This window comes from Carassius carassius, chromosome 19 (assembly GCF_963082965.1).
Source record: "Carassius carassius chromosome 19, fCarCar2.1, whole genome shotgun sequence".
Lineage (NCBI taxonomy): Eukaryota > Metazoa > Chordata > Actinopteri > Cypriniformes > Cyprinidae > Carassius > Carassius carassius.
Window position 1 is genome coordinate 31796778 of NC_081773.1, and position 22392 is coordinate 31819169.

At 37.5% G+C, this 22392-nt stretch overlaps 1 protein-coding gene across 2 annotated transcripts in view; it reads left to right on the forward strand.

Moving 5' to 3' along the window:
- Window positions 1-22392, forward strand: part of LOC132095585 (anosmin-1) — a 58916-nt gene that overhangs the window by 18114 nt on the left and 18410 nt on the right. For both annotated transcript variants that reach the window (XM_059500716.1, XM_059500715.1), the window contains exons 3-6: window positions 14370-14432; window positions 14504-14726; window positions 20348-20532; window positions 21217-21346. In XM_059500716.1, coding sequence (XP_059356699.1) covers window positions 14370-14432; window positions 14504-14726; window positions 20348-20532; window positions 21217-21346 — 601 coding nt within the window. The remainder of the gene's footprint in view (window positions 1-14369; window positions 14433-14503; window positions 14727-20347; window positions 20533-21216; window positions 21347-22392) is intronic.

Genomic DNA, 22392 nt, shown 5'->3' on the forward strand with positions numbered 1-22392 from the left:
AAAAGTTGTTACAAAAGGTTTCTGTTTCAAATAAATGCTGTTCTTCTGAAGTTTGTTCATCTGTGAATTCTAAAAAAATAAAATGCATCACAGTTTCCACAAAAATATTGTGCAGCACAACTGTTTTCAACATTGATAATAATCAGAAATGTTTCTTGAGCAGAAAATCATCATATTTTCATGATTTCTGAAGATCATGTGACACTGAAGACTGGAGGAATGATGCTGAAAATACAGCGGAGCATCACAGAAATAAATTACACTTTAACAGATATTCACATGGACAACATACATTTCAAATTATAGGCATGTTTCACAATTTTAACTTCATTTTTTTTTTTTTGCATTTTCATTTGATCTGTGCTCGTTCTTCGTCTTATTGTGCCATGATCCAAACTCTCTCTCTCTCTCTCTCTCTCTCTCTCTCTGTGTGTGTGTTTCTTCGTCGGCGTCGGTGCAGATAAACAGCGGTTTGGCACTGATGTTGTTCTTCACAGCTGTCATGATAGCAGCTTGCGTTTTTAATTTCCTCTCAGTCTTGAGGGATTTTCTCAATCCTCTGGTGGTGATAAACAGCGCAGGGTCTGTTCTCTTATCAGCCGTCATTAATAACGCTCAGTGTCTCCTTGACTCTGTCCTCATTTATTTGGCCTTGAAGTGTTGTGTGTTCCTCACACATCAGACGAGCCTCTGTTCACTCTGGAGTAGAGACTCTGAAGAGTATTCATCATTACTGATAAAGACATCTGATCAAGTCTCCTGATGAACAAACTACACTGAAATGAATCAGACGCTATTAAGTTATTTTAAAAAGTCTCTGCATTTAATAGTTTATATGTGTAAACCTATATACACTAATCAAAAGTTTTCGAACAGTACCATTTTTTTACGTAGTCTCTTCTGCTCACTAAATATGTTTGTTTTCTGATGAAGCCAGTGTTGTTTGGCTAGTTCTTCCAGACGCATGTGATGTTGAAGAGGATCAGTTTAGGTTCATGCAGTATTAAAGCACAGTGCTCTTAAGTTCCAGTGCAGACAAAGCGCTCATTAATAACACAGACACATGTATAATTCACGTTCACTCTCCACTCTTCTGTTGTCGCTTGAAATGATATTTCACAGAGTGTGTGTTTGATACAGGTGTTGTGTCGTGTGGTTGTGGAGTGTCAATGTTATGCTTTGTTTTGTAATGTTTATCAGATTAACTTGCTGTAAATGCTGTAAAACACTGAGGAGTTTATGCTGTTGGGGTTTTGGGATTATTTTCTAGCTAGTTTTTCTAGAACATAGAAATATTTTTATATAAGTATTACTTATAGGTAATGTAGAATATATATATATATATATTAGGGGTGTAACCTATGTGTATTCATACCGGACCGTTTCAGTACAGGGCTTTCGGTACGAATGACCGAATGCAATATTTTGTTTGCGGAACATATACATTTTAGTGTTTCCAAACGAACATATTAAGTGGTGGAAGTCTCCGCGTTCAGCGCAAATCCTGCCCTGCAGCTGATTCTAAGGCCGGTGACACACTGGCTGCGTGGCGTGAGCATGGCGTTTCTGCTGCGTGTCAGTTGCTTCGCGTTTTCTGTGTCTTTACACACCAGAATCGTGACTGACGCGGCGCTGGCGCGCTGCTGCTGCTGTAGGTGACATAGTGGGAGGCCGCCGATGCGCCGACAGACCAGGATCTTGTCTTCACGACAACAATATCTATACTTCATGTTGAGCATAAATATAAAGCCTACTGATAAAGGACACCGTCAACAGTATTGACGGCAAAATAGACGATGTTTGACAGGTGCAATATGCCAGTGTGTCACCGGCCTAAGGTTTTCAAAAGGCATCACGCGAGTGTGAACATCACTACAACTAGTAAAAAAATGATTGTAATTCAAACGCAGCTCCCGTCTGCATTTAAACAGACCTTTGCTCTTAATTCCGATCGGTCCAATGCAATAACGAAATCTGAGCAGGTCTCAAAACTGAAACTGATGCATGCTGCACTTTACACTTTGGAAAAGTTATATATTTTTTTTAAAATATGAGTAGGCCTACAAGCTGGGATTGGTAATGCTGCACAGTAATCTTAGTTATTTATTTATATTTTTCATTATATTTTATTATATGATATTGGTTTGAGACTGAGAGTATTTTATTTAGTGGAGAACTTTGCAGCAGTATTTTATTTCTTATTCTTTTTTATTTTATTATAAATTATATTTTATTATTTGTTTTATTACAACCCGAATTCCGGAAAAGTTGGGACATTTTTTAAATTTTAATAAAATGAAAACTAAAAGACTTTCAAATCACATGAGCCAATATTTTATTCACAATAGAACATAGATAACATAGCAAATGTTTAAACTGAGAAAGTTTACAATTTTATGCACAAAATGAGCTCATTTCAATTTTGATTTCTGCTACAGGTCTCAAAATAGTTGGGACGGGGCATGTTTACCATGGTGTAGCATCTCCTTTTCTTTTCAAAACAGTTTGAAGACGTCTGGGCATTGAGGCTATGAGTTGCTGGAGTTTTGCTGTTGGAATTTGGTCCCATTCTTGCCTTATATAGATTTCCAGCTGCTGAAGAGTTCGTGGTCGTCTTTGACGTATTTTTCGTTTAATGATGCGCCAAATGTTCTCTATAGGTGAAAGATCTGGACTGCAGGCAGGCCAGGTTAGCACCCGGACTCTTCTACGATGAAGCCATGCTGTTGTTAGAGCTGCAGTATGTGGTTTTGCATTGTCCTGCTGAAATAAACAAGGCCTTCCCTGAAATAGACGTTGTTTGGAGGGAAGCATATGTTGCTCTAAAACCTTTATATACCTTTCAGCATTCACAGAACCTTCCAAAACATGCAAGCTGCCCATACCGTATGCACTTATGCACCCCCATACCATCAGAGATGCTGGCTTTTGAACTGAACGCTGATAACATGCTGGTAGGTCTCCCTCCTCTTTAGCCCGGAGGACACGGCGTCCGTGATTTCCAACAAGAATGTCAAATTTGGACTCGTCTGACCATAAAACACTATTCCACTTTGAAATAGTCCATTTTAAATGAGCCTTGGCCCACAGGACACGACGGCGCTTCTGGACCATGTTCACATATGGCTTCCTTTTTGCATGATAGAGCTTTAGTTGGCATCTGCTGATGGCACGGCGGATTGTGTTTACCGACAGTGGTTTCTGAAAGTATTCCTGGGCCCATTTAGTAATGTCATTGACACAATCATGCCGATGAGTGATGCAGTGTCGTCTGAGAGCCCGAAGACCACGGGCATCCAATAAAGGTCTCCGGCCTTGTCCCTTACGCACAGAGATTTCTCCAGTTTCTCTGAATCTTTTGATGATGTTATGCACTGTAGATGATGAGATTTGCAAAGCCTTTGCAATTTGACGTTGAGGAACATTGTTTTTAAAGTTTTCCACAATTCTTTTACGCAGTCTTTCACAGATTGGAGAGCCTCTGCCCATCTTTACTTCTGAGAGACTCTGCTTCTCTAAGACAAAGCTTTTATAGCTAATCATGTTACAGACCTGATATCAATTAACTTAATTAATCACTAGATGTTCTCCCAGCTGAATCTTTTCAAAACTGCTTGCTTTTTTAGCCATTTGTTGCCCCCGTGCCAACTTTTTTGAGACCTGTAGCAGGCATTAAATTTTAAATGAGCTAATTAAGTGGATAAAAGTGTAAAATTTCTCAGTTTAAACATTTGCTACGTTATCTATGTTCTATTGTGAATAAAATATTGGCTCATGTGATTTGAAATTCCTTTCGTTTTCATTTTATTAAAATTTAAAAAACGTCCCAACTTTTCCGGAATTCGGGTTGTAAAAAGTATTTAAAAAAATGTAAACAAATTGTTAAAAAAAGTTTATAGTAATAAACAACCTGCAGTTTAATGTTTGCATTTCTTTCCCTTACTTGTCACAGTGTCTGGTTTGTGTTCCCTGGGTAACCACTAGATGTCCACATTCCCCACCATCTCTGTTCTCTCATTGCACTCAGCTGTCACTAATCATTAATCATTGCATTCAGCCCGTTCCCCATTAGCGTTTGTCATTTCCCTGTGTATTTATACCCTGTCTGTCCTAGTATGTGTCACGGAGTCCTTATAGTTATCTTATAGAAGGGAGAGGAAGCGCACGTCACCCACTGCACAAGATGGCCGCCAGCCCAGCGCCACGAGGCAAGATGGAAGCCAGCCCAGCGCCACAGCACAAGATGGCCGCCAGCCCAGAGCCACTGCGCAGAATGGCTGCCGGTCCAGCGACACTGCCCAAGATGGCCACCAGCCCAGCGCCACGAGGCAGGATGGACGCCAGCCCAGCACCACAGCACAAAGTGGTCGCCAGCCCCGCGCCATGATGCAAGACAGCCGCCAGCCCAGCGCCACTGCCCAAGATGGCCGTTGAGACATTCTTGGATTATTTTTCCATGCTGAACAAGATCCTAGAGATTCCCAGGAGTGTTCACGTCACGTCTGCTGATCCAGAGACTGTTCACGTCATGTCTGCTGAGCCAGCGCCACAGTACAAGAGGGCCGCCAGCCCATTGCCACTGCACAATCAGGGTCAGGTTCCCGTGGACCCTCCAGAGTCGAGTCAGGTTCCCGTGGACCCTCCAGAGTCGAGTCTGGTTCCCGTGGACCCTCATGAGTCGAGTCAGGTTCCCGTGGACCCTCCAGAGTCGAGTCAGGTTCCCGTGGACCCTCCAGAGTCGAGTCAGGTTCCCGTGGACCCTCCAGAGTCGAGTCAGGTTCCCGTGGACTCTCCAGAGACGAGTCAGTTGCTCATGGACCCTTTAGAGTCAGGGTTAGTCATCGCTGACCCTCCAGAGTCAGGGCTAGTCACCGATGACCCTCCAGAGTCAGAGCTAGTCACCGATGACCCTCCGGAGTCAGGGCTAGTCACCGATGACCCTCCGGAGTCAGGGCTAGTCACCGATGACCCTCCGGAGTCAAGCCAATCACAGGTGAAATTCATGAACAAGGTCAAGTCACCATTGATCTCCATGGGCAAGGTCAAGTCACTAGTGTTCTTCATGGGCAAGGTCAAGTCACCGACTATCTTCATGAACAAATGCAAGTCACCAATGATATTCATGAACAAATGCAAATCACCAATTATCTTCATGAACAAATGCAAGTCACCAATGATCTTCATGAACAAGGACAAGTCACCATTGATCTTCATGAACAAATGCAAGTCACCAATGATCTTCATGAACAAATGCAAGTCACCAATGTTCTTAATGAGCAGAGTCAGGCCACCAATGATCTTCATGAGCAGAGTCAAGTCAGCATTGATCTTCTGGAATCCAGTCTAAACACCATGGGATTACCAGAGTCTCTCCACATCTCTGTGGAACTACCAGAGCATCCCCACGTCTCGGCTGATCTACCAGAATCTTTCCTCTCCTCTGCAGAACTTCCAGAGACTCGTCACGTCTCAGTCGAACTCTCTGAGTGCCCGACTGATCCTGTCATGGCCACGGAGGCTACCCTTAACTTGTTCATGTTCTCAACTCTCCTGTCAGTCCGATCCCACTGTGGTGGTCTTCGGCGCTGCCCTGGTGGACTTCGGTCTCGACCACACGAATGTGGTGGTCTTCTGCTCCACCCTGGGGGGCTTCAGTCCCGACCACATGGTTGTGGTGGTCTTCTGCTCCGCCCTGGGGGGCTTCGGTCTTGACCACACGGACGTGGTGGTCCTCTGCGCCTCCCGGGTGGGCCTCTGTCTCGACCACACGGATATGGTGGTCTTCGGCTCCACCCTGGAATCCTGCCCGGTCGGCACGATCCTGGGTCCCTGAACGCCCTGACCCACCCTGATCTCTTGTTGTGTTGTTGTTGTTGTTTTTCACTTCCTGTCCCTGTTCTCCTCTGTGAGCCTGGCCCTCCGTCCCTCCCCCTGATCCTCCGCCGGTCCACCTCCCTCCTGGTCTCCCTGTTTGGTGTTGCACTTCTGGTCTCTGTTCCCCGCTTTACATGTTCCTCTGGTCTCTGGTTTCCCCAATTTTTTTTTTCCCTGGCCCTCCGTCCCTCCCCCTGAGCCTCCACCTGTCCACCTCCCTACTGGTCTTGTTTTGTCAGTCATGTCTTGGAGCATCTGGTAGCCGCTCCGTAGTGAGGGGGTACTGTCACAGTGTCTGGTTTGTGTTCCCTGGGTAACCACTAGATGTCCACATTCCCCACGATCTCTGTCCTCTCATTGCACTCAGCTGTCACTAATCATTAATCATTGCACTTTCCCCATTAGCGTTTGTCATTTCCCTGTGTATTTATACCCTGTCTGTCTTAGTATGTGTCACGGAGTCCTTATAGTTATCACGACATTTTCGAAGTCTTGTTCTTGCCCTTGTGTTTATGTCTGTTTATGTTGTTGGATTGCTACTTTGGTTTTGACCCCTGCCTGGACTGTTTACGATTTGGATTACCCCTAATAAAAGACATATCTGCATTTGGATCTCTCCCTGTGTTTTCCTGTATCCCGATCGTGACATTACTGTACTGAAAATGAACCGAACCGTGATTTTAAAACCGAGGTACATACCGAACCGTGATTTTTGCGTACCGTTACACCCCTAATATATATATATATAAAAAATATATACTTATATATATATCGTATAACTCCATTACTTAAGAAACTCATCCTCAGCCCATCTCTTTTATAGAACTACAGACCAGTTTCCCTTCTTTCTTTCATTGCAAATACACTTGAATGAGCTGTGTTCAACCAAGTCTCTACATTTTTCACACACAACAACAAAAATCTTCAGTACTTATCCTGCTTGATCTGTCCGCTGCTTTTGACAAGGTTAACCACCAGATCCTCCTATCAACCCTACTGGCAAAGGGCATCTCAGGAACCACACTTCAGTGGTTTGAGTCTTACCTATCAGATAGGTCCTTCAAAGTATCTTGGAGAGGTAAGGTGTCCAAATCGCTACATCTAGCTACTGGGGTGCCTCAGGGCTCAGTTCTTGGACCACTTCTCTTCTCTGTCTATATGGCATCATTAGGTTCTGTCATTCAGAAACATGGCTTTTCATGCCACTGCTATGCTGATGACACTCAACACCTGATGATCCGACGGTAGCTATTCGCATCTCAGCTTGTCTAACAGACATTTCTTGCTGGATGAAGGACCATCACCTTCAACTCAACCTTGCCAAGACAGAACTGCTGGTGATTCCAGCAAACCCATCATTTCATCACAATTTCACCATCAAGTTAGACACATCAACCATAACTCCTTCAAAAACAGCCAGAAACCTTGGAGTTATGATTGAGGATCAGCTGACTTTCTCAGACCACATTGCTAAAACTGTCCAGTCCTGCAGATTTGCTTTATTCAACTTTAAGAAGATCAAGCCCTTTCTTTGGGAACATGCAGCACAACTCCTTGTTTAAGCTCTTTGTAACACAGTACAAACTTCATAATCATCGGGAAGAAGGGGGCGCGAACCAGCAGACAATCAAAATGACTTTAATAATCAAAATAAACACAAAACAGTGTGGCAGCCCCTCGTGGACGACTGCCGGGCACAAACAAAATCAAAACACAAAATAAATCCAGGCCTGGTCCTCTCTCATCCTTCACTGTTTTATATTTCTGATCTCCTCTGTGGGACTCGAGACTGGTGAGTGTCGCTCATTTCCAATCACTCCACCGGCCTCGCTCCGTTCCCACAGCTCTCGGCCCCGCCCCACTCGCCACACTCTTGTTCTGCCAGGCTGGACTATTACAATGCTCTCTTGGCAGGTCTTCCAGACAGTTCTATCAAACCTTTACAATTAATCCAGAATGCAGCAAAAAGATTAATTTTTATTGCAGAAAAGAATACACGTCACACCTCTGTTTATCAATTTGCTCTGGCTACCAATAGCTGCTCGCATAAAATTCAAAACCACCACTGGCTCTGCTCCCTTTTACTTAAATTCATTACTTCAGGCTTGTGTGCCCTCTAGAAGCTTGTGTTCTGCAGGTGAACGTTGCTTTATTGTTCATCACAAAGAAGCACAAAATCACTTTCACAGACTTCTACATTAAATGTTCCCTCCTGGTGGAATGACCTCCCTAACTCAATCTGAGCAGCTGAGTCCTTAGCCATCTCCAATAATTGCCTAAAAACACATCTCTTCCATCTTTATTTGACCCTCTAACTTTAACGCTCTCTATTCTGATTCTATTCTTAAAAAATCTAACTAGTTTCTAATCTTTTTGTATTCTATCTGTTTTCTTTTCATTTATTATACAATTAACAAAAGCAAAAAAAAGGCCTCTAACACTAGGTTGCTCTATTCTTTTTCTATTCTATCTGTTTTTTTTCTTCATTTATTATATTTAAAAGCCCTTGCTACGTGTACTGTGTTTAAGCTAACTGAACTTGTTATAGCACTTATATATCATTGCTCTTTTGTTGATTTTGATTGCTTCCATTGTCCTCATTTGAAAGTCACTTTGGATAAAAGCGTCTGCTAAATTAATAAATGTAAGGGAAAGAAAGAAAGAAAAAGTATTTTTTTAATTGGTAAAGACTTTGATGTATATATACATGAAATAATTTTTGAAAGAAATTAAAACATTTATTCATCAAGGATGCATTAAATTGATGAAAAGTGACAGAAGAGATATTTATGTTTCAAAGGTTTCTATTACAAATAAATGCGGTTCTTTTGAACTTTCTATTCATCTGTGAATTCTGAAAAATTAAATGTATCATGGTTTCCACAAAAATATTGAGCAGCACAACTGTTCTTCTGAAGTCTGTCAGAATAACTCATTTCTCGAAGCCGTCTGGTGTTGTTCTTACAGTAGTGTGATGAATGAAATTACAGCTTTTGAATGTAGAGTTTTTTTCACTCACTTTTTCACCTTTTTCTCTTCTCTTCTCTTCTCTTCTCTTCTCTTCTCTTCTCTTCTCTTCTCTTCTCTTCTCGTCTCGTCTCGTCTCGTCTCGTCTCTCTGCTGTAGTGTGTGTTTCACGCTCCATTAAAACAGCAATATTTTCCAGCCGCTCTTCTCTGTAGTTTATTTCTTCATCTGTCATCTGTGTCGTGTTTATTTTTCCATGCTGCTCTTGTGCCATCTTGTCGTTCAGTGCGAGCAGCTTCAGTCTCTGTGTTTTTGTGAAAACGTGTTGTTGCTCAGACACTTTTTTTCATTTAATGAAGGTAAATGAAATGCCTTCAGTCTGTTTCTGTTTAGCCGAGCAGAAGAAGTCCAACAGAAGACACATAGCAACAGAGACACACACACACACACACACACACACACACACACACACACACACACACACACACACACACACACACACACACACTTTATCTCTCACACACACACACACACACACACACACACACACACACACACACACACACACACACACACACACACACACACACACTTTATCTCTCACACACACATACTCTCTCTCTCTCTCTCTCTAACACACACACACACACACATACACAAACCACTTCATTCCTCACACAACTCCGGCCCAGTGGAGCCCAGCCCAATATTCACATGATATTTATGTTTCTGCCAGTGTGTAATGAAGAAACACAGGCTTAATTTGGTCATTACACTTCTTGACTATCGCTCTTAAGAGCGATAAAACCTAGTGATTTACGCCAACACTTTACAGTAATTCACACGAGGAACCGCAAACAGAAATCAGCCAATAAAAGACTTGTTGAAGTTTAACATAGAGATTAGTGGAACAGGATTTATCACACTGATATAATATTTAATATTTTTATGTAAAATTCTACATACAGATGTGTGTTTGTGTCTGGTCCTCACACTCCATTAAACAGCACATAAACCTTCAGAATAATGACAGCGCTGCTAACGAGCTCATTAAAAGCCCATAAACAGCTCTGTTCGCTTACTCAGCTCTTCTCACTAGATCACTGCATCTGTGATGCCTTTATGGTGGATCTGAGACACTCAGAATATTGGGTTGGCTGTTGAATGCTTGATTCTGATTGGTTGACGAACATTCTAAGTGAATTAGCCCCACCCACTTTTCCAAAGGGGTGTGTTAAAGTATTTTTCCCATATGGATTGTAATAAAGTATTCATTAAAGCATTATTAGCCATGTACCAAAGTAAACAGCTCGGAGCAGAATCACAACAGTATAAACTTTGATTTGAAAGCAAAAAAAAAAGATACCAGACTATGAACAGCATTGTGAATTACGTGAATCAAAACAAAAATGATGGAGAAATATAAAACTATTGATTTTTAAAGTAGGTTTTAATCTATAGAAAGAGTGTAGGGAGACTCGATTGCGGAGCCGGCGGAGCTAAAGAACACCATGACTCTCTGATTGGTGGAATTTTCTGTACAGCATCATGGGTAATGTAGTTTTTCTTCTCGTATTCTATAGTAAATGTGATTTTTTTTTAAAAGCAAGTTGAATTTATGTGAACTGATGCCTTCAACAAAACAGGATACAATCAATTAAGAACCTTAGAGCTCACTACAGGTCTGTCTTTAAAGGTTTATCAGTCATTGTTAATAAACACTGTCCCTATGGAGAAAATGAATGGAGTTTTAACTTCTGGAACACAACCGTTAGCTGCCAGGAAACACACAGCCGTGAAGTATTATTATTATTATTATTATTATTATTATTATTATTATTATTATAACAGCTAGTGTTTTATTTTGATTGCTTTTATCTTAAACTTATTTGTTAAGTTTTAAGTAATACTAAGTGTTTTTATTGTTTTATTTTTGATATTTTTGAAATTACTAATATTTTATGTTTACTTAATTCTTTTTTTCAATTAATTTTAGTAATTTTAGTTTATTTTCAAATCATTTGTTACATTTTTTTTCAATTTTATATTTCATAAATATGAATAGTTTTTTATTTAATTGTTGTATTGTAAATATAGTAATATATATTTTACTTTTATTCATTTAATTAATAGTAAGTGTTATTTTTTATTTGAAAATTATTTTATTTGACATTTTTTAGTTAATTGATTATTAGGTAATCTTTTATTTTTATTGCTTTTATTTTACAATTATTTATTTTATTTTACATATTTTATTTAATTCATTTTTAGTTAGGGTTTTATTTTGATTGCTTTTATTTTAAATGATTTTTTCAATTAAACTTTATTAATTAATTATCAGTAAGTGTGTTATTTTAATTTGTTTTATTTTAACATTATTTTAATTTTAAGTTTTTAACCATTTAATTGATAGTAACTGTTTTTAATGGTTTTATTTGAAAATGGTGCATTGTATTATTTATTGATTGGTTTTATTTGATACATTTGTATGATTGAATTCTTTGTTTGTTTTGAGATGTGTATGATATAATGAATGTATTTGCTCCTGCGTGTGTGTGACTGATGCATGAGTGGATTGGAGCTAAAGTGCTCTGGGTGTCTCTGGTTTGGCTCTGCTGGTGTGGTTTGGGTGGAGATCAGCGGTTCACTGATGGACGTCTCTCTCACAGTTTCTCGAGGAGTGATTTCTCTCTTACACACGGTCTCTCCTCTGTACTGATGAATATATTGGGTTTCAGGATCATTCACACACACTTCTGTGGTTTAGACACAAAGAGAGTTATTTCTGCTGTCAAACATCATAAAAAGCAGCATCACAATAGCCTTTATGATCATGCATTATATTCCTGAAGAGTGGATAATGAGGAGCTTCACATCAGCTCTTGATCTGGGTGTACCTCGTGTTTAATAACCAGATGATAATGAGACTAAATCATGTGGAGAAAGATCCTCAGACGTTCATGCTTCATCCGTCAGTTTTATTTATTTATTATTTGTCACCTGAACCCCTTTGATCTGCAATAGATATATCTGCGCAATATTTACTCAATAATTGAACAGCACATTCACATGATGGTCTTATGACATGTGGGTAAACAAATAAAATATTTCATCTTTAGCAATTTTGATTGCTTTTATTTTAAATTTATTTAATTATTTTATTTTACGTTTTTATAATGTAATGAAAAATCGAGTGTTTTGAAAATTATTATTTAATTAAACTTTTATTGGTTATTTTTATTAATTGCTAATTTGAATTTGTATCTTTTTTAACAATTATTTATTTTACATTTTTATGATGAGTTTTTTTTATTTTGATTGCTTTTATCTTTAACGCACAGTATGGAATTTTTGGCCACCAGGGGTCACTCAATCAAAATAATAACATGAGACGTACTTTGATGACGTCGGGAAAGAGCGTAGGCTCATGGGAGTTGTTGTTCATTGGAACACGTGCTCTGTCGCTCCCCACATTACTCACTCATTTTAACTGAGGCCGGCGACACACTGGATGCGTAGCGCAAGCGTCTCAGCTGCGTGGCGTGTCAGTTTTTAATTCGGCTCCCATGTTAATAGGTTAGAGCTTGCAGACTGCCTGCGTGAGACGCGTGTCTCAGGCGCGGCTCAAGCCGTGCGGAAAACGCGTGCTTGCTAGAAATAGAACCGACGCCTATTTTTCACGCGACACGCAAGCGTGTTGGAAGCGTTTCCAGGCAAAATATAATAGGAAAATATGTTTATATGTTTTTTTGTACACAAATACATATTAATTCATGACATTTTGATGTTTGAAGTCTATAGGTTGACATAAATTCAGATATAAATGTAATTTAAAAAATAAATAAATAATTATCGATTTTCAAATATTGCACCTGTCAAACATCGTCTATTTTGCCGTCAATACTGTTGACGGTGTCTTTTATCAGTAGGCTTTATATTTATGTTCAACATGAAGTATAGATATTGTTGTCATGAAGACAAGAGCCTGGTCTGTCGGCGGTCTCCCTCTATGTCACCTACAGCAGCAGCAGAGACGCCACGCTTCTGGCACGCAGCAGAGACGCCGGTCTTAGTATTTTGACAATCACGTCTTTTCGAACGGAGAGATATATGAATTATCAGACCCCTATCAAATCAATATTCCATCTAGCTAGTAGTAATATATGTTTAAAAAAACACGGTTGCCTTTCGTTAATAATTATAATTAGGCTACGTTTATACTATGATATCGAACAAGATAGTGAACTGCATTTGAAGCTACTTTATCCAGCTAGATATAGAACACATGTAGATTTACATTATACTCTACATGAGAGCTAGTCCATCTGCGTTTTACACAAGACATCGTCGTTTCACAAAATACACGGATAGATATAGTTAGCTGAATGGATGCATACCTGTTTATTAGAATGCAAGCATCTCTCTGTAGTTTCAGCTTGTCACGAAGCTCTCTCTATCTTGGAAATGCAACTCCAATATTTACCCGTGTCTCGTTTCATCTTCGTCCCAAAACCTTCTCAGGTCATTTATTTCACCCGTACGTTTGCGCTTCACAGAACGTGCAGGCAAAGCATAATCATGATCCATAACTAAGTTATTGATTGAGGTATAAATACGAATATAAACAATATAAATATAAAATATAGTAGTCTCGATCAAGACTAGCTACTACTTTTTCTTCTTCGTCTCGTCTTTGCTTCTGTTCACCTTTGTATTTGGCGGTTCCGCAGGAAGTTAGATAAACTAGAGGGGTCAAAGTTTATATGACGCCATAGACGGGCGACAAAACGGAAATAAAGAAACGTGCCGTGTCTTCTAATTAAACTATAATTTTCTCTGGATTTTAAAGTTCATGGAAACTGTCGGGATAATGTAAGTACACAACAAAAAAATATATATAACATAGATATAGTGATATCTGCTATTGTTAAAGCAGAAAAATTACATATTGTGCCTTTAAGATTATTTGTTTAATTTTTAAATATTTTTGTGATTTCATTCATAGCAAGGGTTTTTATTGTTTAAAAATTATTTGTTTAATGTAAATGTTTTTATCACTAAATTGATAGTGTTTTTTAACTTTAACAATTTTAATTTTAACAATTATTTATTTTAAATTTTTATAAGTAATTATTACTGAGTTTTTTTTTTATTTTGATTGCTTTTATTTTTTGAATGATTTGTTTAATTTTCTTTTTTTTATGTTTTAATTAATCATTAGTAAGTTGTTTACTTAAATTTTTTATTATTATTGTTTTTTTTATTATTATTTAATCCGTTGTTATAAACCTCCTGCAGTTCCAAGTTTGGAAAACCCTGAAGACCTTTTATTTTTGTTTAATTTGACATTTTTTATGATTTAATTCATCATTAGTAAGTGGTCTATTTAGTTTTTAGCATTTATCCAAGTTTGTAAAACCCGAAGACCTTTTTCATGCTCTAGAGGAGCGTTTGTGGAGCTCAGGCTGTCATCTCTGTGATTTTGGACGAGCTGACGTCCTTCTCTCTTCTCTGTTTTTTCCGTTCAGTGTCTGGAGCCATGCAGGGCATCATGGGACCTGAAGGAGAACCAGTGTCAGGACTTGTGTGAGGTAAGTTAACTCTGAGACACAAACAGCACATGTGAGCTGTCAGATCTGAGATCAGCGTCTCGTGATTTCAGACTCAGTTCCCGAAGAAGCACTACGAGTGTTTGACGAGCTGTGAGTTCCTGCGCTCCGTCCAGACGCTGAAGCCGGGGGACTGTCCCGCTCCGGAGCGAGCGAGTGGATTCGCCGCTGCGTGTGTGGAGAGCTGTGAAGCAGACGCCGAGTGCACGGCTCTGAAGAAGTGCTGTCCGAACGGATGCGGACACACCTGCCAGATCCCCAAGAACCCTTATAAAGGTACACACAGTTACCAGCATTTACTGAGCCTCCTGTCCTTCAGACCTGGGTCTATTCCACGAGAAGATTCTGCTTTCTGTGTCCACACAATCACAGTCTCATGTTGTTGTTTTGGACCCCATTGACTTTCATTGATTGGACAAAAACTGAAAGTCATGCAGATCTGTACATCGTCAGAAAGAGAGAAAAGTCATGGCTGGGTTCATATTCTAAGTTATAAACTTACAAAACTTTTTTCTCATTCAAGTTTTATGTTTTTATGTTTATCATAAAATGAACTAAAACTATTAAAGACAACTGTTCTTTGAAAATAATAAAACTACTAACTTGAAATAAAAAGAAAAAGAAAAGAAAGAATAATTAATTAATTAAACCTAAATAAAAATAAAAAGTATTATCATAAAAATAAATTTGAAAAATACATAAAAAATTCAAAACATTAAACAAAATAATTAATAATAATAATAATAATAATAACAAAAAAAAATTTGTGTACTAAATTGAAATAATAATAATAATAATAATAATAAAAAAATGCAATACATTGAACTTAAAACTGAAAATGAAAAATAACTGCTTATTCAATATTAATAAAAATTATAATAATATATAAATGATACTTAAATACGGAAGAGTCACTTTGTATAAAAGCATCTGACAACTGTAGAAATTTAATGTAATTCAAAACATAAACAATAACTTTTTTTGTATGAATGACTAAAATAACATTTTAAAAAAGGTAGTTTTTTAATGTGAACTACTAAAATAACTAAAAGGAATAAATACAAAATCAATACAAATATATATATATATATATATATATATAAAAATCTAAAAATCTAAATATACCTGACAAAAAACACAACTAAGACTTAAGCTAAACTAAAAATAAAAATAAATAAATATAATCAAATCCAAATTTTGAACAAAATCTAAGTACTAAAATAACTAAAACTACTAAAAACAACTATATAAGAGCATTTTTAAATCAATAAATATAAAAAATATAAATGACAAAAACACAACACAAGTTCTATAAATGTGATTAAGTTAAAGTGAAACAGGAAATCAATAAATGAAAGTAAGAGTAATAAATGAAAGTAAGAGTAATAAATGAAAGTAAGTCTGTTGGAGTATGTGAGGAATGCTACAGTAACACAGAAGCGTGGCGTCTGAAAGCGTGGGGTTCACGGTTCGTCTGTACTGATTTACTGCTTCCCCCTGGCTTGCAGAGAGCCGTAAAGCCTTTTATTGAAATCCAAAGGCAATCAGAGAGCGTCGCTGGTGTCAGGAGCGTAATTGTTTCTCTCTGTTAGAAGATGATGATCAGCGATGCTGGAAACCATTAGCACTGCTCTGTCGATGGCTCTCAGATGTTCCTGCAACCTCCTCGTTTCTCTCCTTGACCCAGAGACCAAGCCCGATTCAACTCTTAAAGCCTTTATTTATAATGCATTATGAAGTATTCATCATGTACATTGTAATGCATTATATGTTGTCACAACTAACTGTTACCAAAGTTAAGATGCATTATATGGTGTAACAATGAATAGATGAGGATTATTATGTATTATAACTGAGGTTTTAATCATGTTTATTCAATGCATTAAAATACTTTTGGAATGCATTATGTATGAAGGCTTTGAGTAAAGTGTTACTGTACTGTCAAAACAACCCACATGTGCAATGCATTTTTTTTTGTCTCAGTAATAATGCTGTTTAAAGTATGAAGCCAGAGCAGTGTTTCTGAGTTTGATTTCATTCTTGAACTCATTGAAATTCAGCAGCGAGAGTGGGACGTTTGTGAAGCACAGGATTTCTGTTCTGCTTTTCTGCTAGTTTTTCTGAAGAAAAAAAAACCTAAACTAAAAACTGAAATAAAAACAAATTAAATCGAATTAGTGATATTTTAAAAATGACTCTAACACCATAAAATAATTATGAAAGAATTACCAAAAATTTGAATGAAATCTGAAACTATAAAAATAAAATCTACTTCAAAATATCATATTTTTATTTACATGTTTAGTTACATTTGTAATATTACTAATTAGGTTTAATTTATTTTATTGTGTTACTGCACCACAAACTCACTTAAATATCTTGATCTTCACATTGCATTTACATTTGCATTCATGCATTTGGCAGATTCTTTTATCCAAAGCAACCTACATTGCATTAAATCTATAGATTTCATATGTCAGTGCATTCAGTGGGAATCGAACCCATGACCTGAGCTCCAGAGATACTGTCCTGCAGTAAAGGCGCTGTGTTTTGGAGGACTCTGGAGCTGCGTGGAGCTTTGTGTGGTTTCTGGAGCTCCAGCTCCTGCTCTGGAGCGAGTGTGTGAGTTCAGGAACGCTGTGGGATTTTACTGGAACAGACGACACACACGTGCTGGAGCTGTGAAACCGCAGCACAATCCACCACAGCTGTGCTTCTGTCGTCAGATCCCACCGTCACTGATCGTTTAACACGAGCCCATCTCAGTCCTCCAGCGTCTGCATCCACATCCCACTCCTGCTGCCTTTCTCCATGCTGGGAATCACTGATGCTTTTCAGTTTATTATGTCAAGTGATTGAAATGTTTAATCAATTATATGATGTGTCAAGTAACTGATCGCACATCAATTTGGGTTGAGAAATGAACCCCGAAATATCATCTAAAATCATTATTGTGTTAAATGAGAAAAACTTTGAATAGACATTACAAAAAGGAGCTTTAGAAAGAAACATTTTGATTCAGCAAATCACACAGATCATGTTTTAATGAATTAAATCATTAATTTAAACAATTCATTCAAACGGCTGATTTGTTCAGAGATAAAGCAAGTGACTGTCTTTATGAATGAATCACTGAATCATTGGCTCACTTGATTCGTTCAAACAGCTGATTTGTTCAGAAACAAAGCAAGTGATTGTCTTTATGAACGAGTCTCTGAATTGTTGGCTCACTTGATTCGTTCAAACAGCTGGATTGTTCAGAAACAAAGCAAGTGATTATCTTTATGAATGAATCACTGAATCACTGGCTCACTTGATTCGTTCAAACAGCTGGATTGTTCAGAAACAAAGCAAGTGATTGTCTTTATGAACGAGTCTCTGAATCATTGGCTCACTTGATTCGTTCAAACAGCTGATTTGTTCAGAAACAAAGCAAGTGATTGTCTTTATGAACGAGTCTCTGAATTGTTGGCTCACTTGATTCGGTCAAACAGCTGGATTGTTCAGAAACAAAGCAAGTGATTGTCTTTATGAACGAGTCTCTGAATCATTGGCTCACTTGATTCGTTCAAACAGCTGGATTGTTCAGAAACAAAGCAAGTGATTGTCTTTATGAATGAATCACTGAATCATTGGCTCACTTGATTCGTTCAAACAGCTGATTTGTTCAGAAACAAAGCAAGTGATTGTCTTTATGAACGAGTCTCTGAATTGTTGGCTCACTTGATTCGTTCAAACAGCTGGATTGTTCAGAAACAAAGCAAGTGATTGTCTTTATGAACGAATCACTGAATCATTGGCTCACATGATTCGTTCAAACAGCTGATTTGTTCAGAAACAAAGCAAGTGATTGTCTTTATGAACGAGTCTCTGAATTGTTGGCTCACTTGATTCGTTCAAACAGCTGGATTGTTCAGAAACAAAGCAAGTGATTATCTTTTTATGAATGAATCACTGAATCATTGGCTCACTTGATTCGTTCAAACAGCTGGATTGTTCAGAAACAAAGCAAGTGATTGTCTTTATGAATGAATCACTGAATCATTGGCTCACTTGATTCGTTCAAACAGCTGATTTGTTCAGAAACAAAGCAAGTGATTGTCTTTATGAACGAGTCTCTGAATCATTGGCTCACTTGATTCGTTCAAACAGCTGGATTGTTCAGAAACAAAGCAAGTGATTGTCTTTATGAACGAGTATCTGAATTGTTGGCTCACTTGATTCGTTCAAACAGCTGGATTGTTCAGAAACAAAGCAAGTGATTGTCTTTATGAAAGAGTCTCTGAATCATTGGCTCACTTGATTCGTTCAAACAGCTGGATTGTTCAGAAACAAAGCAAGTGATTGTCTTTATGAACGAGTCTCTGAATCATTGGCTCACTTGATTCGTTCAAACAGCTGGATTGTTCAGAAACAAAGCAAGTGATTGTCTTTATGAATGAGTCTCTGAATCATTGGCTCACTTGATTCGTTCAAACAGCTGGATTGTTCAGAAACAAAGCAAGTTGCATTCTTTATGAACGAGTCTCTGAATCATTGGCTCACTTAATGTGTTCAAATGGCTGATTTATTCTGAAATTAATCAACTGACTGTCTTATGAACAAGCCACTGAATCAGTTACTCACTTGATTCATTCAAATGGCTGATTTGTTCAAGAATGAGGCAGGTGACTTGTCTTTTTGTGTTTTTATCATACAACAACTGTCGGATTATTTGTTTTCAACTCTTTTTGTTTGTGAAAATGAGCAAAAACAGACAAAAATGACATATGAAATAATATGATATAAATAAAAGCCCCACATCTTGAGCGCTGTTCTCCGATGGAAGCGCATCGGTCAGCAGTGATCAGTGAAGTCGCTCTGATTTCTGGAGACCATTGTGTGGAAAGCATTGGACATCTTTGGGTCCTTCACGTCGCTCCTCAATCAGCGGTGCTCCATCACAGCTGTAACGAATCGAGGAAAGTCACGGAGCAGAACATTTTCTCCCTTCTTTCCCCCCCGAAGCGTTGTACTTAATAAATCTTTAATTTATTGCATATGGAAGAATTTGAGATGTCTTTGAGGGTTAAATGGAAGTCACTGCCATGTGGAGCAGATGGAGGTTTGCTGTATCTGCAGTGAGAGCATCACATTAACATCGTTTAACATCGCTATTATCAGGAGTTACTCAACATAGCTATTTTTAACTATTGCACATGCATTCAAACAATGTGAAAATGTCTTTTTTAGTCTAATCCAGCAAATTAAAAAAACATACAAATTAAAGATTGGATTCTCATTTTTTTAAAGGTAACATTTTTATCATTTTGTATTTTATTTTCACAAAATTTATTTTTTAGATCAGTGTTATTTTAGTATCATTAATATAGTTTTTATTAATATTTTGAATTATTTAATTTTATTTTACTGTTATTTTATATTTTTATTTGTATTTTATTATTATTTATTATTTTATTATAATAAAGTTTTGGTAATTTTGTGTTTTCACTTTTCCATTTTATTATTAGTTTTATGTTCCATTTTAAATTTAGTTAAACGTTTTAATATTTTTGTTTTCTGTTTTTATATTTCATTTTTATTATCTTTAACTTTTTTTTAGTGTTACTGTATTTTTATTTCAGTTAATGTTTCTTTGATTTCAAGTATTGAAAATGTTTCTTATGATTTTAGTTTTAGTTAACGATAATAATCCTATATTAGCTATTCCTACAAAACACAAATACAAAATAAGAACTAAAATACAAATAAAAAATAGTTGTTTTTATTGAAATTGGAGTAAATTTTTAAAGAACAAGAAACACATCTAAAGTCTATTTATTGTGCAGATTTCAGCGCTAGTGTCGGGGTGTTTTGAGGTGATGTTTCGTGTAATTAAAGCCCCTCTGTCGTCTCAGGATCTCCTCTGAAGCCACGGAAGGAGCTGCTGTTTGTGGAGCATGCGTCAGGACTGCTGGAGGTTCGCTGGTCGTCCCGCTTTAACGTCTCGGTGGAGCCGGTGCTTTACGTGCTGCAGCGCCGCTGGAACCTGGGCATCCATCCCAGCGAAGACGACGCTACGCCGTGGCAGGACATCGCACAGGTCAGCCCTCCACCTGCAACTGGTTCCTTTCTGAAATCATGACACTCTTGCTGAGGAAAACACTAGAAACTAATATTTTGGTTAATTTAAGATCATATTAATTAGCGATTTAGTAATCCAGCTGTTAGTTAAAAGACAATTAACATTCAGAAAGAAAAATAAATAAATAAAATACACAAATAAAATCAAGTCCTGTCAATCTTTGTTTTTTATTCAGTTGCTGTTTTTCCCTCAAAAGTTAATCACATTACAATAGTTAAGGCAGAAAACGTATTTTTTTGAAAACTTTACTGCAAATTTAGTTTTGGCAAAATGACTTAAGATATTCAGACTCATTTGAGTTCATAATTAAGTTCATATGCATCAATTTGTATATTTTAAATAATTCCAATAATTAATAATAAATAATTCAATTCAATTTTAATTAAAATCAATTTTAAAGAAAAATTGATACTTTTTTAAATTGTATTGTTGGCTATTGCTACAAATATACCTGTGCTACTTAGGACTCCGAGTCACAAATACTGAGTTAGAAAATAATTTTTTGCTGTTGAAGCAAGTTAAAATAAACAGATGCTCAGATGTCTCTCCAGTCCTTCATGTTTTAAAATAGACTAAATTCCAGGCTCTTATTCAGAGCCCCCTGTACATGACCCTGTGACCTCTGACCCCTCTGCCCCCCAGGTTGCTGTAGAGCGTGCGCTGCTGAGCGATGTGCGGCCGAGCAGGTGGTATCAGTTCCGTGTGGCAGCGGTGAACGTTCACGGCACGCGTGGCTTCACGTCTCCCAGCAAACACTTCCGCTCTTCCAGAGGTGAGTCTGACAGATTTACTCTCCAGAGCTTCACCTGATTTACTCCCTCTATCACTTTGGTCTACTATCTAATAGGGATGCACGATACTGAGTTGTTGCCGATATCCGATATGCCGATATTTTTCAACTCATTCCTGCCGATACCGATATATTTTCTTTTGTTTGAAAACAACACCAAGTCTCTCCTGTGTGGAAATTATAAACGCATCATAAAAATCTAAAAAATTCTGAAAATCTTTTAGAACTCTTTTAGAATAATTCTAAATCTTTTAGAATAATTATTTAAAAAAACATATTACACAGGACTTAATATATATATATATATATATATATATATATATATATATATATATATATATATATATATATATATATAATATAAATGTGTGTGTGTGTGTGTGTGTCATGTTCGTGATTTTTTTTATTCATGTAATCTATAGCTTCTGATCTTTACATCGAAACATACTCATGATTTTATGTCATTGATACGGCTTTATTTATTCAGAACACAAGTTTCAAAGTGATACACGTGGGCCAACAGCGCCCCCTATGCAAATAAAAAGCCTTACCAGACCATTAGGTATGATAATATCGTGCATCCCTGCCATTTAAGCTGCTTCTTCTTCTGAGACTAATTTTGAACTGTACCTCCTCCCAGAGTTTTCAAGCTACAAACACCAAATATGGCACAGACCTTCAGACTGGTCTGACTCGGGTTGCTATGTATATTCTGACTGATCAGACTTACGGTTTTCGTTAAATGGATGCACAAATTTACGAAAAGTCCCATAGACTTTCATTGAGGGTATCAAAACTCTTGCACTGTAAGACTTACAGATGGTTTAAACTGGCAAAGCTTAATGACTATCGTAGGACAACATGTTAGCAATGTGCTAATAATGCTAAAACATCCCAACAACATGCTAATCATGCTAGCAACATATTATTCATGCTAAAACTTGCTAGCAACATGCTATTCATGTTAAAATCATGCTAGCAACATGCAACTCATTATATTTATTTGTATAAATGTATTTTAATTACTT